Genomic DNA, 9,267 nt, shown 5'->3' with positions numbered 1-9,267 from the left:
ACAAAAACAAGATGCAAAGGACCATGAAAAAATTTCTACATTCCTCATGGCCCAAGAGCATACAAATTTTTGAGTAATTTAAAAAGATAACTTTGAAAACTTGACATTTTTCTCTATGCCACCTCTTCTGACTTTCTTTCCAAATTAGACTTGTAGGATTTTTAAATGAAAACCAGTCACATGGTAACAGCAGAGGTCTCGCTTATCTCCCCCTTCTTCTCTCAACTAATTTTACTCAATTTTCTCTCATCTTCCTGAGTGTTTTCCATGAACAGCATTGCAAGTTGGTTAAAAAAAAAAAAATAAAAATAAAGGAAAAGAAAGAAAGTTTTACAAGGGTTTTGTTGGTTAATTATTTACCAGTGGAGTCACTCCACCAGGAGTTTGATTTCATTGGCTAGAAGCTGGTTCATGTTGAACAGGCCCCCTGGGAGCTTGGTAAGCAGCTCCCGCTCCGTGCTTTCAGGGTCGCTGTCAACAGAGCTGGAACTCGCACTCATGTTGTCGACAGCAGTGCTGGTTGGGGGACCCAGCTCCGGCTCACTAGTTTCACTGGCTGTGGACACCACCGAGAGCAGGGACATACGCCGGGTGAGCCGGCCAGAGGGCAGAAGGGAGGCGGCATAGTCCGCTATGATACCAGCTACATCTAGATTACAAGCCTTATCAAAGGCGATGAAACCTACATTTGCATTGGCTTCACAGACACAGAAGGAGCCGTCATCTTTCATCAAGAGGTCAATGCCACACACATCCATCCCCAGGATATTAGACACCTGGATAGCTAGCTGCTTTCCTTGTTCACTCAATGAGCACATCATCCCCACACCACCTGGCAAAAGAGAAACAAGTTACCCAAATGATAAAATTTTTGGAGTAAAATTAAAGCTAGTCTCCAAGGCTAATCCTCTCTTCTAAATCAGCAGTGAAAGATATTATTTAGTGTAAAACTGGGACTATGAAATCTGGGTTTTCTTCATTTGGGAATCCCCTCCCTACCCATTTTTTTTAAAGAACCAATGACTTAGATCCAGAAACTTCTACTTGTGACGTCCTATCTGTATCCTACATATTTATTTGGTACTATTATACCCTTACTCCTCGTTTCACAGGAAGATGAACACTGGAAAATGATGTAAAAAGTATTTACTTTTTCATAGTTGTGAATGAATGTTGATAAGAATAATTCCTAAAGGACAATAATTTACTAGCTTCCTGAAACTTGGAAAGACTGATATAATATGCGTAAGATCTGACCAAGCTGTGTGACTTCACACATTCTATAAATATAAAAGGGGAAGAAAATAGATGTAACAGCATGAAAACTAGAAAACAGAAGAAATGGATAAGCACTCGGCTACAACAAAAGATTGCCGGCTCAAGTCCACCAAAAAGCAAAATGTCAGAATCATTGAAAAACTCACCTTAATTTTCTAGAAACTAAAAGTAGCATTAACATTCTTTATAAACTAAAAGCTCTTTCAAATCAACGAAGAAAATTAAATAAAAATATATAGATAAATAATTCACAAAAAGAAACAAAATGGCCAATAAACATCTAAAAATACATGCAACCTTCAAATAAGTTCACTGATCAAAAGGGCTCAAAGTTGATTAAAAAAAATATCTAAAAATATCTCGATAAAATTTTACAGCTCTACAACAACTAACAACATGAAGAAAAAACAGAACAAATTTTCAGGCAAAAGGAATAAATCACCTACAAAGGAAAATTTTATATAAGAGTAGATTTAAACATTGAATTTCAACAATGAAATCTAAGAGGCAGCAGAAGTGAAGCCAGACTCTTACAACCTAAGAATACTATCTTGGCCAAGATATTAGTCTCCCTCGAGGAGAAATACCTGAGAAGGTAGCTATCAGTCATATATCCCATCCAGGAATAATAATCAAGAAAATACACACACAGAACAAATGACTTAGAATAGAGATATGAGAAGATGAAGATGAGGAGGAAACAGTGGTGAGTAATGAACCCTGCAATATGCTGTTGCTGTGCTATCAAGATGGTTCCAAATATAACAAAACGAAAATCGCCCAGCTTTGCAACTTCCTCACAATCATTGCTATGTCATTTGAGTAAAACAGTATTATATTATTCATTATATTGATGACAGGTCTATAAATCACATTTACATGTGAAAGACAATGTGCTTTTCAAATTACTAAGTAAAAAGATCAACAGATACATATGAATATACACAAGTATCTGTATTGTTTTTACCTAGTGAGCAGTTGCTTTGCATCCTCCCATCTGTTGAACAACGTAACATGGTGCCAACCACACGGCCACCCACAACAATGACACGTACATCCCGTCCATGGGACTCTTTAACATACTTCTGAAACAGGTATGGAGCTTCATGGCGAATAAGATGGCTTAGATCAGCCAAATGATGCTTATCTCGAGCCAAGAAAACAGCTTTGCCTCTATGACCCCGTGTATTCTTCACTACCATTGGGAACTCCAATACTTCTGCTTCATCAATCATTTTAGCAAAATTTTCATGGCCACCATAAGAGAAAGTATCTGGCAGAGGAACACCATGGCCAGCCAACTCTTGAAATGTCCAGAACTTATTAACACAGTTCAAGATGGCTTGAGGCCGGTTCATCAACCGACATCCCATCTTCTCTAGGTGGCGTAAAACAGTAATGTCACTATCACTTTGTACCCAAGGGGTTGGTACTCTTACTACCACCACCTGGGGGTAGGCAGTGATTAGTTCTCCATTAATCCGTAGACCCAGATTCCCCTGCTCAATTGTCAGCACCACCTCATCCATCACCACAGCCCTAAATTCCAGTTCTTCCTCACAACATTTGGCCTTCAGCGCTCGTAAGATCTCTTTCTGAGGATAGTCTTCCCTGATGCAATGATCTGTCAAAAACCACAACTTGGCAGCCACAGAGCTACACATCTTGATCTGCTTGTTCTTCTTTTTTCTGGATTAGTTTCTCTTGAATGTGAACTCTATATGGCTGTGGGGCTAGCAAGGTGAGGTGGAAATCCGTAGGGCAGGCTGTTGAAGGAAAGAAGGCTGGAATTCAGGCTTGGAGTTGAAGCTGCAGTCCAAACAGAAATTTTTGAAGGCTAGAAGTCTGAATTCAGAGTGCTTGCTCTAGAGGAATAGGAACTCTGGTGGCATAGTGATTAAAGCATTTGGTTGCTAACCAAAAGATTGGTGGCTTGAACCCACCAGACGTTCTGCAGGAGAAAGATAAGGCAGTCTGCTTCTGCAAAGATGTAGTCTTGAAAATGCTATGGGGGAGTTCTACTCTGTCCCAGAGGGTCACTGTGAGTTGGAATCAACTCTATGACAGTGGGTTTTAGTGGCTCTAGAAGAAGGTTTTTGCTGTCTCTCGGCCCTGTGGGAAGGTCCTTGGCTCCTCAGTGATCTTTATGTGGTGTGGTATCTATCTTCCCCCATCTCTGCTGCTTTTCTGCCTTGCTTAATCTGCTCCTTTTAAGTCTCAAAAGAGATTGACTCAAAATACACCCTACATTAATACTGTCTCATTAACATAACAGAGAAACTCCATTCCCGAATGGGATTATAACACTGAGTCAACTCAGACTCATAGCCACTGTTTTGGTTACCTAGCGCCACTCTAACAGAAAATACCACAGATGGGTGCCTTTAACAACAGGAATTTATTCTCTTAAAATTTTGGAGACTGGAAGTCCAAGTTCAAAGTGCCAAGTTCTAGGGGCTAGGTGAAAGCCCTTTGACCTTGGGCTTCAGCTCTGACTCTTGCTGCTGGCGCACTGGAGCTCAAGGTATCTCTTCACTCAGGCTGGCTGCTGAGGCTGACAAACTCAAGGTCGGTAAGTAAAAAGGCACAGTCCCAATATTACCAAACAACACAGCAGGTCACTGATTCAAGTCCAGAGACAGTCCTAAGATCGACAGATAACATGGCTGCTAGGTGAAGACTTGGCTACATGCAGGGTCCAAGCATGCCATAAAGCTGCTGACCATTCCCAAAGTTTCTCCTTATAAACTGGAAGCAGAGCACATCCCTGAAGCAGCTACTCAGCTGCTCATGGCAGATGCCACATGGAGTTGATTGCCTGTCTCATCAGGGGGAATAACTGCAACCAGTTGCCCAGCCACTCAAAACCACGCCCAGCCTAGATGACACATAACCTTAACTACCACAGCCACCCTATAGGGTAGAGTAGAACTGCCCTCATAGCATTTTTGAGGCTATAATCTTTACAGAGGCAGACTGCCACATCTTTTCCTGTGGAACAGGATTCTAACCTCTGACCTTTCAGGGAGCAATTGAGCACTTCAGCCACTGCACCACGAGGGCTCCTTAACCACAGGTATAGTTGTTAAGATGTACAACACATTTTGTTGTTGTTGTTGTTGTTGTTACGTGCTGTCGAGTCAGCCCTGACTCATAGCGACCCCTCCTTGGGTTTCCAAGGCAGTATCACTACGGAAGTAGATTGCCTCATCTTTCTTCCAAGGAGTGGCTGGTGGGTTTGAACCACCAGCCATCTGGTTAGCAGTCAAGTGCATTAGGCATTATGCTACCAGAGCTCCCACAACACATTTTAGGGGGATGCAATTCAATCCCTAACAAACCTCAAAGGCCAAGAAGATTGTGGATTGAGGTCAGGGGCTGATTTCCCCAAGAGTGGTGGGTGCCTGCTTTGGTAGAGAAGTAAAGAACTAGAAGCACTGAGCTGAAAAGTCTCCTTGGTTCTGCTGTCTCTTCTGGTTCAGTTCCTTGAAGACCTCACTGAATAAGTTCAGTTGAGTTTTTTAATTTTATTTTTTAAAAGTGATGCATAGTCATGGTTTTTTAAAATTACACAGACCAGCTTCAAATGGGAAGCAGTGGTCCTTCATTTCTGCCCCACTTGTCCTCAGAGACAATCCCTTTTAACTCTGCTGTCCTGAGGGTTCTCCTGAGCCTCATCTCCCTGCCCCTTTCCAAATCAGTCACATCCCTTTTGGCTTTTCTTTTTTAGGTAACATATCTTTGTTTCTTGATCCTTCACTGTAGACCCCATCTCCTATGACTCCCATACAGATTCCTTTTCTATGAGATGTAAGTCAATCATGTCCCCTGTTTGTTCAAAATCCTCACAGTGGTCTTCTGTCCCATCAGAAAAATGCAAAGTTTTTTAAAGTGACTTTTAGACACTGGCCCCTGCTGCCCCCTCCCTACATCCCACTATTGTCAGCCCCCCACCTTGTGTACACCAGCCAAACTGGGCTCTGGTGGTCCTCAATCCTGCCAAGCATGCTCCCATCTCAGGGCCTTTGCACTTGCTATTCTTGTCCTAGATCACACTGCCCTCAAGTATCCCTGTGGCTCATGTCACCTCTGAAAGACCTTCTGACCACCCTACTTCAGATAGGAATCCCCTTCGCACTCAGCCCTCACCAAACTTTATTATTTTCTCCCCAGTTCTTTTTATAGCTGGATGTGTGCATTTTTAAAAAAGATACTATTCTTCTCACATTGTAAACTCCAGGGAAGCAGGGTTTTCTTTTATTCATTTCTGCATCTTCAGTGCCTAGAACAGTGTCTCAACAGGGAGTAGGTGCTAAATAAACATTTATTGACTTAAACAGGAGAGGCCTTCAAATATTTGCACCAGGTGACTTGTGTCTCTTTGAACCTTCTCATCTACATATTGTTAAGCCCTGGGTTCTGAAACCATTTTTAATGACTTGGAGAGAGAGTGTGCATGATTCAAATAGTATGGATTATGGAATCTGGAAATAGTTGACTTCTATTCTAAGCTGTGTGACTTTGGGCAAATTATTTAACCTCCTTGAGCCCATACTCTTGGTCTCCTTACCTATGAGAAAAGGGGAATTTGATGCCTAGAAGGAATGCTTTGAGGATTCAGTGCGAGTAGGTCTGAAAAGTGTGTGCACAGCCTGTGTGATCAGTGGCTGTGCCCTCTCTCCCTCTTGGCTCCAAGTCTCTTTCCCACCTTAGTTGCTAATGTTGAGGCACTGTCTTATCTATGATGCATTATCCTCTGAAAAATGCACCCAGCCCTGAGTCAAGTCTTTGGGTATGACTTAACCTGGAGGACTGAAAAACTGCAGAGAATGCAGTGGAAGGAAGGAAGGAAGGGTGAGGAAAGTTGGGGGAAAGAATGAAGGGGAGCAGAGAGGGAAGGAATCTTATGAGTCTCTTTCTTCTCCACAGTGCTTTCTGGTGCAGAACCTGAGACCATGGCCAAACCAGCACAGGTAAGGAGCTTGTCCCCTCCTAATGGCTGTGCTCTGCCTTCCTTGTCCCTGGACTCACTCCCTTTGGAGTCTCCAGGTCTGCTGTAGAGATTTCTAGTACTTTTAACTTAAAAGAAGCAGGAGAGTCAGCCTACACAGAACTATGAGACCAGAAGAACTAGATGGTACCCGCCTCCCACTGTTAACCACTTGGAAAGGGATCAGAGCAGGAGATCCTGGGTAGAGTGGGAGAACAATGTGGAACAAAATCAAAATTAAAAAAAAAAAAAAAAGAAAGATGAGGTTTGCTGGTCTGATAGAGCCTGGTGAGACTCCTGAGTCTATGGTCCCTAACTACCCTTCAGGTCTGGAATTGAACTCACTCCGTGGCTTCCAGCCAAACAATAGACAGGCATATGGGGTGAACATTTTTGTCAGGTAGATACACTACATGGAGCGATCAATCATGGGAGAACAGAAGGGCAGTGTTTGCACAGGGAGACAGTTCAGGGGTGGGAGTGCATGGGAGGGAAGGATACAGGGAAGTAGGAACTATGAGGAGAAAGTGGGAAGAGAGCTGCTACCTTGTGGGGAATTGCAGTCAGTGTCATGAGACAAAATGTTTATGAACTGCTGTATGGAAAATGCTCTGTAAACTTTCACCCAAATCACAATAAAAATTAAAAAATAAAAAAAGAGCAGGAGAGGTTCTTAGGCCCAGCTAACTCCTATTACAAGGCACAGCTCTTTCAGATACAAATGACTGATAACAACACACAACATCTTAAGCAGAAAGGGATGTGTATTGGCTCTCATGATTGAGAAGCCCTAAGCTTCAGGTTTGGCTGGATCCAGGGGCCCAAATGATGTCAGGATTCTGCTTCTGCCAGCTGAGCTTTCTCCGGGTAGCTTCATTTTGGACAAGCCCTTACCCTGCTTTGGCGGACTAGCCACAAGCAGTTCTAGACTTTCATTCCACACTGTTGGCAGGCCCAGGGGAAATAACATACCCTATTCCCAACAATTCCAAGGGAAGTTCCAAGTTTGATTCTCATTGGCTAGGGCTGGGTCATGTACCATCTCATGGAGCCAGGCAGCAGAGTCAGCCCTACCTGAACTGCATGGTCCAAGAGTCATTCCCCCAGAAAGTGGAATGGATACTGGACATGTAAAAGCCAGAGAGGGTCCTTGCAACTGGAGGTGGCAATGTTCTTTGTCCACCCATTTGGGTTTACATTTCCCCAAGAAGCCTTGGGAGATGATAACCTCAATCTTCCATGCTGATGACCAATTTGCTGAGCAATAAAATTATCAGAGCTTTACTCCTGTGTGTGGCCAGGGTTACATTCTGGTCATCTCAGAGTTAAAGGGTCACTCTGTGCCAGAGTGTGCCGGAGAGTGATCCCTTTTTGCTAGTGGTATGGATTGAATTGTGTCCCCAAAAATGTGTTGTAAATCCTAACCCCTATAAACCCAACTAAACCTCATTTTCCTTGGGTCTATTCCAACTCATAGCAACCCTATAAGACAGAGTAGAATTGTCTCATAGAGTTTCCAAGGCTGTAATCTTTGTGAAAGCAGACTGCCACATCTTTCTCCCACAGAGTGGCTGGTGGTTCAAAGTGCCAACCTTTCAATTAGCAGCCAAGCGCTTTAACCACTGTGCCACCGGGGCTTCTATAATCCCACTTTCGGATATGTTTTCTTTGTTATGTTAATAAGCCAGGATTAGTATAGGGTGTGTTTTGGGCAAATCTCTTACGAGATAAAAAGCAGATGAGGACAAACAAGCAAGCAGAGATGGGGGAAGAGAGATGCCAACCCACAGAAAGATCACCCAGGAGTGGAAACTCAGAAGAGACAAAGGCCTTCCTCCAGAGACTACAGAGACAGAAAGCCTTTCCCTAGAGCTGGCACACTGAATTTGGACTTCTAGCCTCCTGAACTGTGACGGAATTAATTTCTGTTGGTTAAAGCCACTCACTTGTAGTATTTCTGTTATAGCAGCACTAGAGAACTAAGACAGTTGACCTTAGGGAAAGAGACATGGTCAATAGGATGGTAAGACAGAAAGAAAAAGAGTAAACTAAGGGACACCTGACTCAGCCCCTCTTGTTTCTCTTTCCGGCCATCAAGGTGCTGGACACAGAATAGTAACATAGGAGCTGTGTGATCTTTCATGAGTACTTGACCCTCTCTGGGCCTCTGTTTCCATTACTAAGATGGTTGAGCTCAGTGATAAGTAAATTTCTTTCCAGTCTTCAAGACTTGCCACCTAATGACCCTAGTTTTTGAATAGCATGGTGTGTTATGTAATGTAGGATCCATACCCTCAAAAAAGTCTTAGACACCCAGGAAAAGTCTTGGGCTCCTTCTATCTACTGAAGAGCGTACTTTGCACAAGTGGCTTTTCTCACTAAGAGGAGAGAGTGTTAGTGGTTATGGGCAAAAGTCCAAGGTTTTGTTGTTCCCCACTTCCTTTATGTAGTCATCCCAGAGCTACTTCCTAAGAGACATTCGGATCGCAGAATTCTAGATGACTCAAGTGGAAAGAGGCCTTGGCAGATCAAAGTGGCCAGGTCCTGGGGTACAGATAGATCTTTGGACTGTTAGTCCAGTGCTCTCAGGCTATGCTGTCTGCCTGGCTGGCCTGTGGTTTCTTGTTTCCCTGAGCAGGGAGCTAGTAGAGCCCCTGCAAGCAACAGTCCTAGAGCGTGAGGCCCTCCTCCTGTCTGCTGGGTTAAAATTCTAGTGCACACTGATAAGTGCCCTAAGGGGAGAAGGAGCTCAAGACATGTAGGAGGACACCCTGCCCAGTGGAGGGAATGAGGAAAGCTGCTTGAATAGAGTGACCTGGAGGGCAAGTAGAGCTACTGGGGGAAGAGCTAGGGCACTGAGAATAGGGTAAGTAGAGGGACAGCTGAAACAATGCCAGAGGGGAGTGAGAGAGGATACTGTGTTCAGGGTTGTAAAACTAATTTGTAATGCATGGAGTGCAAAGTTTGGGAAAGAGGAGGGAGGTTGCAGAGAAATGGCA

General features: G+C 43.5%; 1 protein-coding gene across 1 annotated transcript; it reads right to left on the bottom strand.

The window, feature by feature from the left end:
- Positions 1–368: 368 nt before the first annotated feature.
- LOC103199361 (beta-citrylglutamate synthase B-like) lies at positions 369–2,942 on the bottom strand. The gene is made up of 2 exons (XM_007943634.2): positions 2,246–2,942; positions 369–832 (listed from the first exon to the last, which is right to left on the bottom strand). Exons 1-2 carry the CDS (start codon positions 2,940–2,942, stop codon positions 369–371), a joined length of 1,161 nt encoding a protein of 386 aa, XP_007941825.1.
- Positions 2,943–9,267: the final 6,325 nt, after the last annotated feature.

The sequence above is a fragment of the Orycteropus afer genome, unplaced genomic scaffold (assembly GCF_000298275.1).
Source record: "Orycteropus afer afer isolate SDZICR_OR568_19922 unplaced genomic scaffold, OryAfe1.0 scaffold00110, whole genome shotgun sequence".
NCBI classification, from domain to species: domain Eukaryota; kingdom Metazoa; phylum Chordata; class Mammalia; order Tubulidentata; family Orycteropodidae; genus Orycteropus; species Orycteropus afer.
Note: the sequence above shows the minus strand (reverse complement) of the source record. Positions and strands in the feature narration are given on the sequence as shown.